We start from the raw sequence: 17,191 nt of genomic DNA, 5'->3' as shown, positions 1-17,191 counted from the left end.
GAAAAAATAGAAGTATTTTTATTGTGAATATAAAATCAATAATATAATATTTGGTTTGTACTTATATGAAATGTATATATAGATATATTATTAATTTATGATTTTAATGAGACCATATATTTACATAGGATTTTCTAAGAACATATTATCTTCTTATTTTATTGATTTGTGTCATATTTTGAACCGGCCGAACTTGGGACCGGAATTTTTTATTAATTTATAGAGGGTCTACTTTAGTATCAAATAATATCATAAATATTGATGAACTTCAAATCTATAAAGTTTTACCTAATATATATTATTATGAAAGCATTCATTCCTTCTTTTAAATATAATATATTTTTAAAATATAAGTCTAAAAATGAAAATTTCTCTAAATTAATAGCTCTATAAATTAATAAATTATCATAGTTCCAATATTATTAAGAGTTTTATTGTACTATTAAATTTCCGAAGTTAAATTATATACTATAATGCAAATTATGTTCAAGCGACTACGAAATAAAATGTAATACAAGTACAAACTTTAAGATAAATTCCGGAGTAAGTTGATTGTATATTTGTGATGATTAAATTCAGTCACAAATAGTTTACAAGTTATTTTTTTAAAACAAATTATTAAGTGAAACTCAAAAGTATCCACTAACAATTATATAATTTTGTATTTAATTAATATTTAATTTTAAGATTTATTAAATCACAAAATTCAACACTATTTTTCTCTTCAAAACAAAATAGTGAAGAAAAAGAATTCAGTTTACTATAATACCAAAATATTTTCCAAATAAATTCATTCACAAATAGTTTACAAGTTATTTAAAAAAACTAAATTATTAAGTGAAACACATAAGTATACAGTAAAAATTATATAATTTTAAATTTTTTTAATATTTAGTTTTAAGATCTGTTAAATAAAAAAATTCAACACTATTTTTCTCTTCAAAAAAATGGCGAAGAAAAAAAAAATTCAATTTACTATAATACCAAAACGTTTTCCAATCCAGTAATATAATTTAAAATATTTAGTCAAAAGAATATAATTTAAAATGCAGAATGGTGGTAAAAAAAGGGTAGTTCCAAATAATAAAAAAACGGATGCAGTACAAAAAAATAAACAAGAAAGATATACACTCTATTTTCTGTAACTCTATGAAAATTTAAATTATTTGCCCACATAAACCGTCTGAGAACAATATAAAATCACACAAATAGATCGATAAATTAGGAATGGTCTTAATCTACTTAGATAAAAAATGTATTACTATTATCAGTTTAGTCATTCAAAAAATAGTAATAAACATAAAACCAAACAATAATATGGACAAATGGTTAAAGTTAAATTTCTTATTTTTAAAAGCATATAAACAAGAAGAAATTTTTGAAAATGAATAGAATTTATGAATTTACAGATATTGTAGTACATATCAGTGGTAATAAATATAGGCTAACTCCACATCATATATCTTTAAGAACATTTCCAATATAAAACTTCATTTTTGTTCCTAAATAAAGTAATTTTATAATGGAATTGAATTTACTCTCTAACCATGCTCTAAAAATGGAGTGAAAATAAAGTAATAGACAAAAAAAATAAAATAATTACTCTATTTATCGAGTTATCCATGTTTCCTCTATTATAAAATAAAAATAGAATAAGGTTATAGCATTTCTTACTCCAAATTTTATTTTGAAATAAATTATGTAGTAGAGTTGAAAATGTCCTAAGGTCAACTAAAAACAACAATATACTTAGCAAACAGTACAAACAAATGTTATAAGGCAATACACTGTATAAGGACACACATCTCCAAATTCATATGCAAAAAAACAGAAGTTGTTAAGGTTGTTTATGAATAAGTAAGGGATGTTACATACACTTTAATACCTAGAAAGAACAACTCTCTTATTTTAATAGACTTCATCAAGGTATTTTAGAAAAGTAGGTATTTCTTCAGTTATAAATATGGTTTACAATAATGTAACCAACTGTTTTTACATACATTGTGTCAGTTAAAATTTTGTATTGAAAATTTAATTTCATTTTGTTTAACCATTTGTTTAACCAGAATAATAATAATAATAATAATAATAATATTTTTTAAACAATGGGCAGCGTAGACCAGTTTTTGATAGTACTTAAAAAACCATATGATACAAAAGAGTAGAGAAACATAACAATGAGTCATAAGAAGAAATGCAGATATTTGTAACGACTCACCAAACTGCTCTAAAAAAAACCATTGGATCAGTTTCAAACATAGGTATTCATTATATCCCTGCAGTAAGTTTTTTTTTTCGTTTTAGAGCATTTTCAACTTCAATTTATATTTTTATTCTAAAATAAAATTAAGAGTAAAATGATATAATTTTACTCTATTTTTTGCTTATATAATAGTGTAAAAGTAAGTTCATTAAAAAAAAAGATATTGATTCAAGATTTAAAGATTTAGGTGAGTGAATTTGATTAGTTATCAAAAACTATTATCATTCAAATATTTATCAAACATATAGTAAAAATATTTTTGAAATAGAATACATTTATAAAAAAATATTTATATATTTGTCTGAAATGAAGCTAAAGTCATAGGTGTATAATTATGCAGTAAAATACACAATAGTTAGAAATAAAGTGGAATTCATCAACCTAAAGAATCACAACCAAACATCGCTAATTACTGTCAATTACTTTTTTTTGCATATTTTATGAATATTTTAGTGAAAAATAATCCAAATCATTTTTAAATATAAAATATAATAAGACATAATCCGCGCGTAGCGCGGAAAAAAGATCTAGTTAGGGGAAAAAGGAAAGAAATAATTATAGGGTGTCATTAGCTGTATATTTTGAGGGTGGGATGATTTAATTGGCATAAATCGGGCCGGAAGTGTGACGCGTAGCGCCCAGACGGTCCTCTAGGCGGCTAGGCGATCGATTTTTAAAACATGGGATATAACCAATGAGTGTGTCCCATTTCTGTGTATATTATTTGTGGAACTTAAAGTTTCACTTTTTATTATTATAAGTGTGAAATTTGGTAAAAAAGATTTAGATTCCATTTTCCGTGATTTGTATTGCAAATATAAAATATTAATTTGTATTTTCTTCAGTTTATTAACAAAAATACCTGTAATCATTAATAACAACAAAATGTTAGGGTTTAGAGTTTAGGGTTTAGAGTTTAGAGTTTAAGGTTTAGTGTTTAGAGTTGGAGAGTGGGGTTTTGGGATAAGATTTCAAATTTTAAAAATAAAAAAAAATTTAAATTTTTTAAAAGATAAAATACTATTTTAGTTATTTTAGTTTTTGAGTACTATTTTTGTGACATAAACTTAGAAATGTGTTATTTTAGAGATTTGTCTAATGTTATATTAGTTAATTTTTTTATTTATTCGATACTTAATATCCTGCCTTTATTTGTCACAGACAGAGAGAGATATACGGTCTAAAATTGTCATGAAATTGTCAAATATCATAAATTTCTATCCAAATCCTAAAATTGATATTATCATTAATATCATTAACATGAGTTTAAAAGAGTTTTTTTCTTTGGCAACAAACATTTACAGACTCATGTTGACGTTTTAAACCAAATTGATAACTTTGCATCCATGTGAACGACGAAAGACAATTGTTTCCTAACACTGCGTGCTAAGCTATCCTCTCATAGGTTCTCCGTCCGGGATACATGAACAATGTCTGAGTTGAGGAAACTTCTTTTTAAAAGCTTAATGTCTTCCAGGTAACTTCTAAATGCTAGTCATTCTTCTGGTTCCGAAACCATCTTCACCAATTGAGAACAATCTGTTGCAAATGTAACCTGAAACTGTCTTAAATTCTTCATACATTCCATTGCCCAAATTAATGCATCCACCTCCGAATGTAGAGGTGAAATACATGCTCTTACATTCTTTGCCCCTAGTAAACCATCAAAACTCTGTAAAGTGCTATACCAGCCCTGCCCAGAAAATAAGTCTTTGTCTTTCCAAGAACCATCTATGAAGCACCATCGTCCTGAAGTCGGTATTGTGGGTATGTTCTGTGTCTGATGCTCCCTCGTTTGATCCTTTACTACATGTGACTCAGCCCAAAGCGTTGATTCCAATTCTGCTATTTTCAGTGTGTCCCTTGGATCAATATCCAGATTACTAAACACTTTGTTATTCCGACCTTTCCATATATACCATAATATCCATGCAAATTGGTGGTCATCCATCCTTGGATTGACTCTCCAAAATAAATGATCCATGTTGGCGAAAAAGGAACTAATAGGAAAAATATTAGGGTTCGATGGTATCTTAGATAAAGCTCATACTTGACGTGCTGGATGACATTCAAAAAACACAAGGTTTATTGATTCTTCCGGGTCTCTACATCGAGCACAACATATATCCCATTGTATTCCCCTCGTTTGTAGAGTTTATAATCTTAGTATCAGCTATTTATGAAATAATATCCCATATATATTAATTGAGAAATATTACAACATTGTTTTGTATCCACGTGTCACCGTGAGAATGAAATTCAGAATTCTTAGGGAATTAGGTTGGTTCATCTTAACTTATATTATACTTTTTATTAAACTAACTATTAAATTGATAAACAGTGTACAAAAAAATATTCACGCATTTTTCTTAAATAAAATTTACAGAATTGCCTAATATGATTAACATATATATGACAATCAATGATTATGAATAATAAATATTTGATAATGATTTTTGTATCTTAGCTCTTTTTTGTTTAATTTTATATTATTAAAAGAGATTAAACAACCACATTAATTATATAATAAATTTTTTTTTTATATTTTATATTTTGAATTTTTAAAACAACTATAAATTACTAAAAACATTAAATGCCTCACACTAAAATTTTGTAATCAATGGTTTAACTTTTTTTGGTAATAATAAGATAAAAAATTATCATGAAACATATAAATATGAAGTCATTTACTAGCATTCATATTATATATTAATATAGTTTAAAATTAAAATATATAACATAGAAAAATACTTAAATATGATAATTTCTAAATTTGTATTGAAAAAGTATTAAAACCTTAATATTTTAATTTTGAAATTTGCATTGAAAAAATTGCACATTAGAAATTTTGTGTTTATCATATGAGTATAAATTCTCAATAATAAATATTTATATTAAAATATACTATATATCTATGTCTATGTCATTGAAATTTAGTTATATACCATATAAAATAAATAAAATGATTATTTTAATTTATTTACTAAAAACATATCGCAGATAAAAAGATGTATTGTTTTGATTTATGTTTTACTCTAATTTAATTATATAAAAAATATATAAATGAATACAAATAAATAATAATAGATTAAAATTAGTTTTATATATAACATTCATTCCGGGCGGGTCTTAAGTTAGTTAAAGTAAATATTTACCAATGTTTTTAGCTTAATCAGTCGTTCTCTGTCACCTCTATTCAACTGCTCGTCGTTTCTTCTTATCGGTGAGTCACTCTCCCATTATTAACTTGTACAGTTGTACTATTATCCTATACTATGTATTGTACAGTTTATATTGATTGTATACATGTAGATGGAGTTGTATAGGGTACAGGAGTCTGTAATTTGCAATTTGAGGTTTATTGATTAAGGACCGATCAAGCTTAAACCAACATGTGATGTGAGTTGATTTTTGGAGCTTCCTGAATCATGTCTACTAGCGTGATTGGTTCTGTCGGAAATTCTTTTGGTCTCTCAAAAGTTGTTAACTTTGATTTTTCCCCATCTTTAGTTGCGCGTGGTTTTGAATGATTAGTTTGTTAGGATGTTTGAAATGAAGCGTGCGAGTAAGTTTAAGTTCCGTCAAAGAAGCCCACAAGAGACAATAAACAAAAAAAAGAAGGGGTTCCTAGTCAGAACTTTAGAGCATTGATTATAGTATGAGCTTTTGAAAGTCTCGGTAATGTGTTCTGGCGAGATGAATGTGATCGGACAGGTGAGAGAGCATGTTGCTATTAAAATGGTAAAGGATTGATTACAAAAGAGACTTTGTTTAATTAGATCCTGTTTTGTTCGGACGTGGATAAGATTCTCAATGCATGTTTGATAAGTTTTTTTGGAAACAACATGGTTAAATCAAGGGAGAATTATTGTGTCTGGGGTAAATGGTTCTGTTTCCTTTACTGAGCTCTTTACTTCATCAAATATACCTATGCATACAATCACAGTTTTGTCACATTGAGCTCTCACATATGGACAGTTCATGCACGGTTTGCGCTGGTTCAAAAGATATGTTTCTGTACAGGTATACAAAAATTGTAAAAGAAACCGAGATCAAATGCCTGGAGCAAGGGCTGCACTTGAATTTGAATGTCTCGCCACAAATGATTCGATAAGTGGGTTCACCATTTCCGGCTTCTCATCCTGCAAAATTTTACAGAAAAACAGTGAGAAAAAGAAGAAGAATAGAGGGTTACTTACTGGAGAGAGAGAAGAGAGACCTGAGGACAGTGGCCGGCTTCAGGGAGAACAACAAACTCTTCAACCGCATCGAAATCACCATAAGCTCGCCCAAGCTCGATTGGCTCCCATGGATCTTTTTCTCCCCACGCAATTAGAACCGGACACTGCAAACAGTTAATGATATTGCCATGGTGAAGTAAAAAAAAAATTTAAGGTTTAGTTTTAACTATGTCTAAGGAGGAAGAGCAGAGTAACAAACCTTGACCAGTGGGAGTAAATCCTCAGGAAGCGGTCCACCAGAGTAACAGATGAATTCGAGAAATACATCAACAGCACCAGGCTCAAGACCTGGCCTTAGAATTGCTTCAACTAGCTCATCCGTCACTTGAGAGCTATCATGATAACACTAAATTGCAAACAAATAATCCTTAAGCTCACTCACTTACAAGATATAAAAAAATCATGCAACTTACAACAGTAATCATCAATACCTGGCTAAGAATGCTTCTCACTGTCTCCGGTTTAGCAATGCTCTTGAAAAATAGTTTCCCAACCGGAGTATTCCTAAGACGAGAACATGACAATGTTCAGCTACAGCAACACCACAAGAGAATCTCTATATATTACAATACAATACCTAAGTAAGTTCTGGAATGATCTGATGAAAGGTCTTCCAATCAACGGTTGCTTCTTGATATGGAGCATACGGAGAGATATGTTAATAAGCATAAGCCCTCTGCATATCTCTGGCTTACTTACTGCTGCCTGAAGACCAACAAGTCCTAAATGAAACACAAATCTCTCTATCATTAACTGAACCAATGACCCAAAAAGAAAACTTAAAAGAAACTCGAAGAGCTAACCTCCGATAGAGTTGCATATAAAAAAGGCTTCATCTTTGACCACATCAAGACAGAAGTCATTGAGCTGCTCACCCCATGTCTCAAAAGTGTAGAACGGTTCTCCTCCAAACTCGTTAGGGTTTGGTTTATCTGAGTATCCGTATCCGATTAGATCGATTGAGTAGACTCTATATGATTTGCCAAGAATAGGTGTGTTCTTCCTCCAATGGTCACTGACCACAGAACAAAAAAAACATGTGATGCAAAAAATGCTACTCTTTGAAACTATGTGGTACAAAACTATGGTTTATCATTGAGCTTTGACCTGTTAGCACCGAAACCATGAACCAAGACTAAGGCAGGGCCACTGGTTCCAGCACACTGATATCTAATCGAATAGCCTTTCCAGTTCCAAGTCCTGCAAACACCAAGAAAAATATAAAAAAAGTTACATTTTCATCGATCTATGGATTTAATCAGAACCACAGAAATATTAGTTACAGATGAAGCAGAGGAAGGTGAATTACAAGGTTCGAACTTCAGGACAAACATCTTCCAAGGTAGAAGCTTTGTCTGCGACCGAAGAACACGAGACGGACCCACTTCCCCTTGGAGTCGGAGATCGTGTGATGCTTGTCGGAATCGACTGTCGGAGAAAATGGGTTTCCGTGAAACTGATAATCGAAGTGTTCTTGACAAGAACTCTTTTACTGAAGAGCAGCGATGTTGTTTCCAAACTTGTGAGTGGTAAAGCTCTAATGTTCGCCATTACTGGTTTCAGGTTGAAACAGTGAGAATAAACATAGATATCTTTTTGCTCTTAAAACGGTTTTGGAGTTGTAAGAAGGCCAAGTGTCACGCTTTGGACCAACCGCATTTCCCTTACGTCATTTGACGTCATGTAAGAGTTTTGTTTTAATATTTTCATCATATATATTGGGTGATGATTGGTTTACCTGTAGATTTTCGTCATGTAAAAATTTAGCCGTAGATGTTTACCTGTAGATAAATTGGTTGTAGCTGTAAAGTTGTTACTGTAGATTTTTTTCTGCAGAGACTTTTGTTGTAGTTAAATTTGTTATAGCGGTAAACTGTAGGCTGTAGATATTTTAAAATAAAATATATAAAATATGTGTTGTATATATAAAATTATTATTTTATATCAATTAAAATAATTTATATTAATATTTTTTAATAAATTATCAAAAAAAATTGTAATTTAAAATGTGATATGTATATAATATTTATATTATTTAAATATCTTAATAATTTAAAAACACTCAAATTCAAAATTAAAATATTATAAAAGTTTTTATTATGATTATATAATTTATTTGATATTATAGATATTTTTTTTTCATTTACAGATTTTAGAGCCTATAAAAAGAAGATGTAAGGTTTTTGCCTAAAACACATAAGAAAAAGTTTAGCTTTTTTTTTTTTTTTGCAACTTTAAAAATAAAGTTAAAGCATGATTGGTAAAACTAAATAAAAACTTGATGTAGACTTAATTTTTAAAAGTAAAGGTACAACATAATTAGTAACATTTAGTGATTTAAAAATAAATAAAACTAAAATAGAGAGATAAACTTCAACCAATCACCCCGTAAAAAGTGTTGATGTGAGATTAAGAGACTGACTGAGAACCTTTACACATATATACATACACACACAATGTAAATCAAACTAAAAAGACTCATGTTCCTAAATGCTGTGGTGTGACATTTCTTCTTCAGGTTGAATCATCGGAATTGGCCATATCACAGTCTCCATTAGTCGTTCACGCATCAAAGCCAAGTTCTCATCTGTTATATCTTGGTATATCTTCCCATGGTCGCATTTCTACAAGCAACAAAGCCTTTGATGTTGAGTCTCTTCTGGTTCCCATGGCAGATTTAAGAAAAACATAACTCAAACAAGGAGGGAGATTTAGAGGTTGGTTTTACCTTGATCCACTTGCATGGCAAGTGGAGACGCGTGATCATTACTCTTTCTGCAAGCTCCTGACTCTCCTACAAAGTGGTTTTAGACAAGATAAACAAAAGAGTATATGATTATGCTCTCAGATAAACACAAAAAGTGCACTTCCTTGCCATGTTGATATATTTCATGTGAAGCTCTAAATATGCTGAATCAAACAGAGTTCTATCACAGCTCAGAGTCTGATTATGATAATAAACAAGTCTATGAAAGAAGATCTCTCAACCCTACTAAGGCTCATCCAAACCTTTCTAGCAAATCAGCCCTTACTAAACTGCTCTCTACAAACTCATCACAGATACATTCAAACTGTACATAGTAGACTCATAGCTAAAGTTTGAGCAGATAAACTTCTTCAACTAGGCTTAAGAGAAGATATAAACTAAACTTGATCTACCTTGCCGAGGGTGCGGAGGAAACGTTTGCCATCGGTTGGTCTGTTTGATACGACGTAACTATTGTAAAACAAAGGAGACACATAAGACCACAAGCCAAAAATGATCTCCAAAGTGTTTTTGTTAATCTAATCCTAATATCTCCGAAATGATCTCTCAAAAACAATCTTTCTCACCGTTTTAACATCTCCGAAAGTATCATTGTAGTTCCCAGCAACGTCCTCATTGACAATCAAGAGCCTTCTTTTGCTCCTTCGAGTCGCAATCCTTGGTACGCGCTTAGAAGAAAGCCTGAAAACAATGACTGAACCAGTGAAGGAGCTTCCCGCACTGCTGCCAAGGATCTTCTTCTTGTTTCGAGAGCTCCTTGCGTGAGCATCTAGACATAAACATGGACCGTTTGGTGAATCCATAACCGACGAGCCAACAACAAACAAAGCACCGACCATTACTTCCAAACAGCAAGATCAATACTTTCGCTAAGAAACAGAGCAAAAGAAGAAAACATGAAACAAGAATTGGGTCCGTAAGATGGGAAATGGCCGTTGAATACTAGCCAGTCAAACTCAGGGAGAAGTCTTTGAGATATTTATTTTCAAAACAACAAAGCAAAGGCAAAGACAAACAAGACGAGCACCGTGAGGTTGTATTTGTTGTCGTCTTGTAACTTGAAGGAAAGAGACTCGGAGAAATCAGGAGTTCAAGCAACCGGCGATGGAGAAATGATAAAATTTATCTTTGTATAGATAGATGGTTTAGGACTCCTACGTGTTCTTAGTTCTCTTTCTAATGATTATATTTGAATTGATGTATCAGCTTATAGAATGCACCTTTCACTCAGTTATGCTATATACATGATATAACTACTAGAGCAGTAGGGAACTTGAACAATGAAAGTCTACTTTAGTGGTGACTGGTGAGGATCGTACCAAGGAACATTTAGTTCATGTAGTTATGGATACATCATGTTCGTGGAACAGAGTTTTAACAAGACTTTTACATGAAGGAAATATTTTGACATTTCATTACCAAATCTTTATAAAGACTTGTCTAGAGTACCGAACGTATTTGTACAAAGTTGACTGACACTAAACTCCCATCTTCGTGGTGTTGTGGTAGATTGTTGAGACTAGTTTACTCGGTAATCAGCATCTCAGCTTCATTCATCATTTCTGGAATCTGCTCAAACAAAAAAAACTTGGGTTAGTGCATGTATGGTTTGAAAAGTATCCAAGGCTTGTGAATAGCATTCTTACAAACAACATTTCACGTTTATCAGTTAGCCATTAAGCTACCAATATGAACTAAAAGAACAAACGAGAACCAACCAGAGTATTAAAAACTAGTAATTTCAATTTTCTCCTACAATGCGAAAGCACAATCTTTAAGCAGATAACTTTTAAATTCCTATTCCAAGACGCCCATGAAAACTTTACATGTTGGTCATATACAATCCCAAGCACTTAAAGTTAAGAGGAAACAAACATTCTACACATCCAACAATAAATGGTCAAACGTATTAATAATAGGTTCAAGTTTAAGATCCACAAAAACTCAGAGATTCCAGAATCTAATCAGTATCTCCCACAAAAATCCTTAACCAATACATCCTCTAGAACCCTAAACCCCCAAAACTACAAAAAGCTAATTTGAGCTGCCATCTAAATTTAGAAACCCTTTGATTGCTATCTCGATCATCCAAACCACCAGAAAGTTCACAACTTTGAGATCAAATCCAAAAACCCAGAACCGCAAGAAACCAACTTTCTTTTTCTTACCTGGAGAAAACTCATCCAAGAATCTCCACAAGATCCAGAAACACCATCATCCCCACACGAATGAACAGTCTTGAACTGGTCAATATCGAGCTTCTTGTTGATAATCCCAACCTTGAAGTAGATCGAATCGTTGGGAGGCAGATCGACCTTGATCTCATCGACGTCGAACCAAAGAAAGAACCGCTTCACCTGAATACCCTCGAGCTCGGTGATGGAGCCGTAACCGATTCGTCCGGATATGGTCTTCTCGTAGTAGACGAGGTAGTCGAACTCAATGGTGCAGGGCTTGGATAGGTAGACGACGAATCTGCCGTCGTCGGAGAGGGTGAAGTTGGTGACGGAGTCGGGTAGGAGACCGCTCGGGAGGCCGTACTTGGGGAGGAGCTCGTAGACGGTGGAGGAGATCGAATCCGAATCCGGGTCAGGTTCGTAAAGGGAAAGGGTGGGCGTGGTGAGGAGGGCGAGAGAGAAGAGGAGGGTGAGAGAGAAGCGGTAAAGGGCCATGCTTTGTTGAGATGATAGAGAAGAAAGGAGAGACTTGTGAGTTGTGAGAAGTGTTCGTTGATTGTTTAAGCTGCGTTCGTGTTTATGTATTTGGGATTTAATTTGGCTCTTCATTTTTGTTTTTATATAGTTTTTCTTGAGATAAGTGAATTGTTTGACGTAATTGCCGGGAGAATTTTCATGGACAAGCCAGCAAAATTCAACAAAATCAAGTCACCTAAATCGTAATATCGAATCAATTATTTAATAAAATGTTTGTATGACCATTAGGAAGAATATTCGGGGAATTTCTCATTTCTTGAAATTTAGAAAACTATAACAATGAATTCTGCAGATAGATACATTCATTCTAATTTTTTTTGTCAACACATTCATTCTAATCTATAAAGCAGCACTTCTCTATATTCAATAAGAAAACGAGTGATTGGTTGGACTATAAAACTAATTTACCACTTAAATTTTATCTATAGTTTTCAGGCATGCTTTACACTAATTTATAAAGCTACTACATCAACAAAAAGTAGTAAATATCTTATTTAATAAATTTTTGTATTTTAGGATATAAAAAAGGAAAAAATGCCAATTATGACTCACAACTTGATTTCAAATGCAAAAGTAAATCTAAACTTGAATCAAATGCAAAAATAACTTAAAAGGCTATTGAAATTACAACCAGCCATTTGTGAACAAACAAAAAAACCAAATTTTTTTTACGTTTCTAACCCCGTAAGTCGTCTAAGTCGTCTGGACTAGTTCTACCTAGAAATAATTTAAAAAATTTGTAAAAAATATTTTGATAAGCGAAAAAATGAAATCATGTAATTAACATATGTTTTAAGAGATATAAATTAAGATATAACAAAAGTTAATTGTTTTCAACATAGATGAGTGAAAGTAGTGAGTCATGATATTCTTTGGTTTAGGTTTTGCCAACATATGTTGTAGTATTGTATGTGTTCTTAGGGTTAGATTTTGGAATGCATAAATGTTTTTTTGAAAACTTTAAAATTGACCTAAGTGTGTTTATTTCTGTGTATAGTAAACACTATTTAAGTATAACTACGGCTTTATAACGTGGTTAGTTAGTTAATTTAGTAAATTTAGTTTAGGGGTTAAATTTAGGGTCTAGGAATGTATAGTATTCAACAGACGACTTACTAGTAAGTCGTCCAAACCGGACCGAACCTTTAATTTTTCAATGTACTTTTAAACCTAACCGGATTATTTACCGGACATATATAAGGTGTTTTTTTTTCTTCATTGTTTCGCGAAATTCAGAAAACCTAACGCCGTTTCTCTCAAAGGCGATTTCCATCGATTCTCTCTAATCCATCGTTCTCACCGCTGGTCATCTCTCCGCCGTTATCACCGTCGTTCTCACCACCGTTCTCACAGCCGCTTCCTCTATATAAGATCTGAGAGGAAACCCTAGCGCCCATTCTCTCAGAGGCGTCTCGTTGAACTCTGCCGCCGGTAAGTTATATCTCTTACTGTCGAGTGATTGATTGAGGAAAAGATGAACATAAAACGTTGTCTCTATTAATTTATACACTCGTTCTTTTTTCACGTCTATTTTTGCAGATATATAACCGCTATGTCGAAGGCGACTATATCTTCTCCGAATTTCCAGGTCTGCTTTAAAATGTTCTACTGGAAGTCTTGGAAGACTTATAATTAAGTCGTCTGCAAAGTCTTCCAGCTGGAAAACTTGCCAGACGACTTAATTATAAGTCTTTGATTGTTTTGAGGTGGTTGACTTAATTACAAGTCTTTGATTGTTTTGAGATGGTTGACTAGACAAAGTCTTAAGAATAAGAACTGAAAAGTTGCATTTGCTTTGTTTCTTGTATGTCAGAACATGTGTGCTTTGTTTATAGTGTATGAAATGGATCTTTGGACAAAGTCATTGGTTATTATTGTTTGAAATGGATCTTTGATTATTATTGTATAAACCCATCTTGTATATTGCAGAGTGAAAGTGTTAATGGGACAAACGCGGGAAGGAAGAGCTTGCCGGAGGATAAAGGTCCAGATGTTCCCGCAGATACTAGTTCCTCGAAAGATAAAGCTCCAGAACCGAGCCTTGTTCTATTAGACAAAAATCAATCCACTGTTTCGGATTTACAGAAGGAGGATGCTAGATATCTGGAAAAGAGGGATGCTGCTTTGGCATTTTGCCGTGCAAAGAGTGATCGAACAAGAAAACTTGCTGCCTCACAACAATCTCCTTATACGACAAACAGTACGGCCAAAGTGATCATTCCAAACAAAAAGCTTTATCCAGGCTATAATCCTTTTGCACCAATTGACAAGAAGAAGTTGAAGGAGCTCGCTGATTGGCTTGAATGGTATGCTTGAATGGCTCTATCAACCATAAAAAAAAATTTGAATCAAAAGCTTGAGTTTTTTGGATGAATATGGAGGCAAAGTTAAAGAGATGTTGTTTTTAGTTCATAACAAGTGAGAAAGAGAGAGTGTAAATCGATTTTAGGTGCATTAAGAGCTTCAAATTGGTTGTTCATGGTGGTTGGGGTATTGATGACAATGACAATCTTGTAATTACTTGCAGATGATGAGGGTGAGAGAGTAAAAATGTCATTTTCGGAAAAAAATAATAAATTTGATGGCATTTTCGTGAATTATATGAACTTGTGGGGTGAATAGGACAAAAGAAAAATCCAAGAAAAGCATGAGTTAGTTTTAGGATTGACTTTGAGTTTTGAGTCAATCTTGCAAAAAGCCCTATAAAAAATATGGATGTGAAACATTTTTTTTTCATTTTGCCTCATTTTTTTATCAATCCATACTTGTATTAATCTTAAACATGTTTAAATTTCATCAGAGAAAAAGAAAGATACAAAGAAGTGAAGAACTATTGAGAGCCAAACAAACAATAACAACGATAATATAAGGGATAAAATGACGATATAGGTTATAAAAATCCCCATATGAAATCATATCATAACAACATCATAAGCCTCTTGAGAGATCGCATCTAGTGTAACCCATAGGACCATACACACTGCACCATACGCAGAGAAAAGCGTCAGATGGGAGGAAGATCCTTGCAATACCAACGACGCTTGTTCATTCAATTCATTCCATCTAAGAGAAAATATCAGGAAAAGAGACTGATTTAAACGAGGGACAAGCGGGAAATCATAACCCGCCACATCCATATTCATCGGGCTAAAGATGACAATGAGTTTCTCTTCTACCTGCCACAAAGAAGAGAGATATAAGACAACAACACCAACAGCCGGAATAGAACCCGTAAAAAGAACTGCATACTGCAGGAGATCACACCAAAGCGATATAAATACTATTAAAGGTCGCAAAAGTATAACCAAATGAACTAAGCCCATTGGTACATCACCAACTAAAGTCATGAACCTCAACTCTAACTTCGCCTACACAAATAGCTGCCTAAACCATTATACAATAGCACAATAGGTGGAAAATAAAGAGATAGATGAACATGAAGGACCTTATGAGGAGGAATAGCATGGAGATCGAAACAAAAACTGATTGAAGGCCAGTCGACACACCCAAATAGAAACCTATATACCACATGAGATGTAAGCCCTTAGGTGAAGAAAGTGTCAATAGCAGACACATGGAGACCACCACCACCATCATTCTTTGTCGCCATCCTCGATGGAGGCTTCAGAGTTGAGATCTGGGTAAAAGTTTGAAAAGATGGTCTGGAGAAAGTGTCGAAGAAACAGAAAAGAGCTATGAAAAATACGATGTCTAGAAGGTCTGGAGGGCAGCCGGGAGAAGGAGCTTCAATATGAGGGCTACACAGAGCCAGATCTGGAAGTTCCGAAGGGCAGATGTCAGAAGAAAACTAACATGAAGGATTACACGGCGACGAGAATAATGCTAAAGCGCGAAAGAGGAGAAGCACATCAGGACCATGGAGGTGGAACAAGACAACTTTAGAAGAGAGAGAATTGAACGGCGAATCTGGAATAAAGGAGATTTATCCTAACCGCTGCTCCTCGGGAAGCAGGCTGAGAGAGTTTCCTAGGACGAACTCAGATGTCCTTTTGTATACTTTCCTCTTTTTTATTTATTTATTAAGTTACCATAGATAACAAATATGTCACATGTCTATTGTATAAACTCTATTATCTATTAATTAATATCTATATATCTATACTAATAAAGGAGGCTTTGCACCCTTCCTCTTGCGCCACATCAGCATGGAAAGAGGGGCAATTGCCGACACGTGTCGCCTAACCAGGCCCTCGCGTTTTTTTCCTTCCGTTCCGTCTGACTTTTAGTGTTATAGATAGCTGGGCTTTAATTTAATGAAATTGGTTTGGCCCGTACATTTGGCCCATTAGAGAATCAAAGTTGCTTAGGGTTGATCGTCGACTTCTTCTTCCAGAAGCGACCTCACCGAATTCACGAAACCAAACCGTCGATCCGAACTCTGTAACGCCTCCCGATCCATAAATCCTTTCTCTACTCTGAGTTTTCCTCAATTAATCCACTCCGCCCATGTTAATCGAACAAAATACGTCTTTGTTTTCCATCGTAACTGGTTTGAACTTCCCCTATAAATGTCTCTCATTTCTTCGATGTTGAGTACAACGCAAATGACTTCACAAACGATTTCCAACATCAATTATTTCCATAACAAGCAATTCCGATGGTGCCTACGTACACGCTACTTGCCGACCTGAGAGCCGGGCGATGCTCTAACACCGCAGAGGTCCGTCTGCTGAGGTCCGTCTATAAATCTGTTTCATCTTGTCTTCAGGTGTTTGTTTTTACAGAATATTGATGTTTTTATTTTTTTCTTTAACAGCACCGTGTACTTATGCAAATGATTTACAATCAATTTAATGAATAAGTTCCAAGGGATTTTTTCTTTTGTCCACAGCACCGTGTGGAAGGTGTTGTTTGGGAAGGTCAGTGGAATGGTTATTTACATATTGAATTAGTTGTTAAGATTTTTTCTGTGGACATGAGTGTTTCTTGATCCGGATTCGCCAACATGACATAGGTTGCTGATTCACTTTAAAAAGGAACAGAACATGAAGATGAGTACATGATCAGTGAAAAGGAGCTTCTCGTCAACAGGTTTAGATTCCTCCATCCTTTTCATAAACACATGCTGCTGTTGCTGCTGCCTGCTATTTCACACATGATGAACTTACTAAGGTGTGGAAAACGATGGTAATCCCATTTTAAAAATTTCGTTGACGGTATACTAGCTTGGAGCCCATTGCATGCA

At 33.4% G+C, this 17,191-nt stretch overlaps 2 protein-coding genes and 1 pseudogene across 2 annotated transcripts; all 3 read right to left on the bottom strand.

The window, feature by feature from the left end:
* Window positions 1-6,138: 6,138 nt before the first annotated feature.
* Window positions 6,139-8,097, bottom strand: LOC106371783 (pheophytinase, chloroplastic-like). The gene is made up of 8 exons (XM_013811887.3): window positions 7,814-8,097; window positions 7,612-7,704; window positions 7,308-7,519; window positions 7,082-7,226; window positions 6,936-7,008; window positions 6,704-6,850; window positions 6,483-6,608; window positions 6,139-6,405 (listed from the first exon to the last, which is right to left on the bottom strand). The coding sequence occupies exons 1-8, from the start codon at window positions 8,053-8,055 to the stop codon at window positions 6,316-6,318; spliced, it is 1,128 nt and encodes a 375-aa protein (XP_013667341.2). The 5' UTR covers window positions 8,056-8,097; the 3' UTR covers window positions 6,139-6,315.
* Window positions 8,098-8,765: 668 nt separating this feature from the next.
* LOC106444065 lies at window positions 8,766-10,387 on the bottom strand (annotated as a pseudogene).
* Window positions 10,388-10,582: 195 nt separating this feature from the next.
* Window positions 10,583-12,057, bottom strand: LOC106439470. Its single transcript, XM_048767425.1, has 2 exons — window positions 11,440-12,057; window positions 10,583-10,840 (listed from the first exon to the last, which is right to left on the bottom strand). The coding sequence occupies exons 1-2, from the start codon at window positions 12,055-12,057 to the stop codon at window positions 10,796-10,798; spliced, it is 663 nt and encodes a 220-aa protein (XP_048623382.1). The 3' UTR covers window positions 10,583-10,795.
* Window positions 12,058-17,191: the final 5,134 nt, after the last annotated feature.

This window comes from Brassica napus, chromosome C9 (assembly GCF_020379485.1).
Source record: "Brassica napus cultivar Da-Ae chromosome C9, Da-Ae, whole genome shotgun sequence".
Taxonomy (NCBI): Eukaryota; Viridiplantae; Streptophyta; class Magnoliopsida; order Brassicales; family Brassicaceae; genus Brassica; species Brassica napus.
The sequence above is the reverse complement of the archived record's forward strand: the minus strand, read 5'-3'. Positions and strand labels throughout refer to the sequence as shown.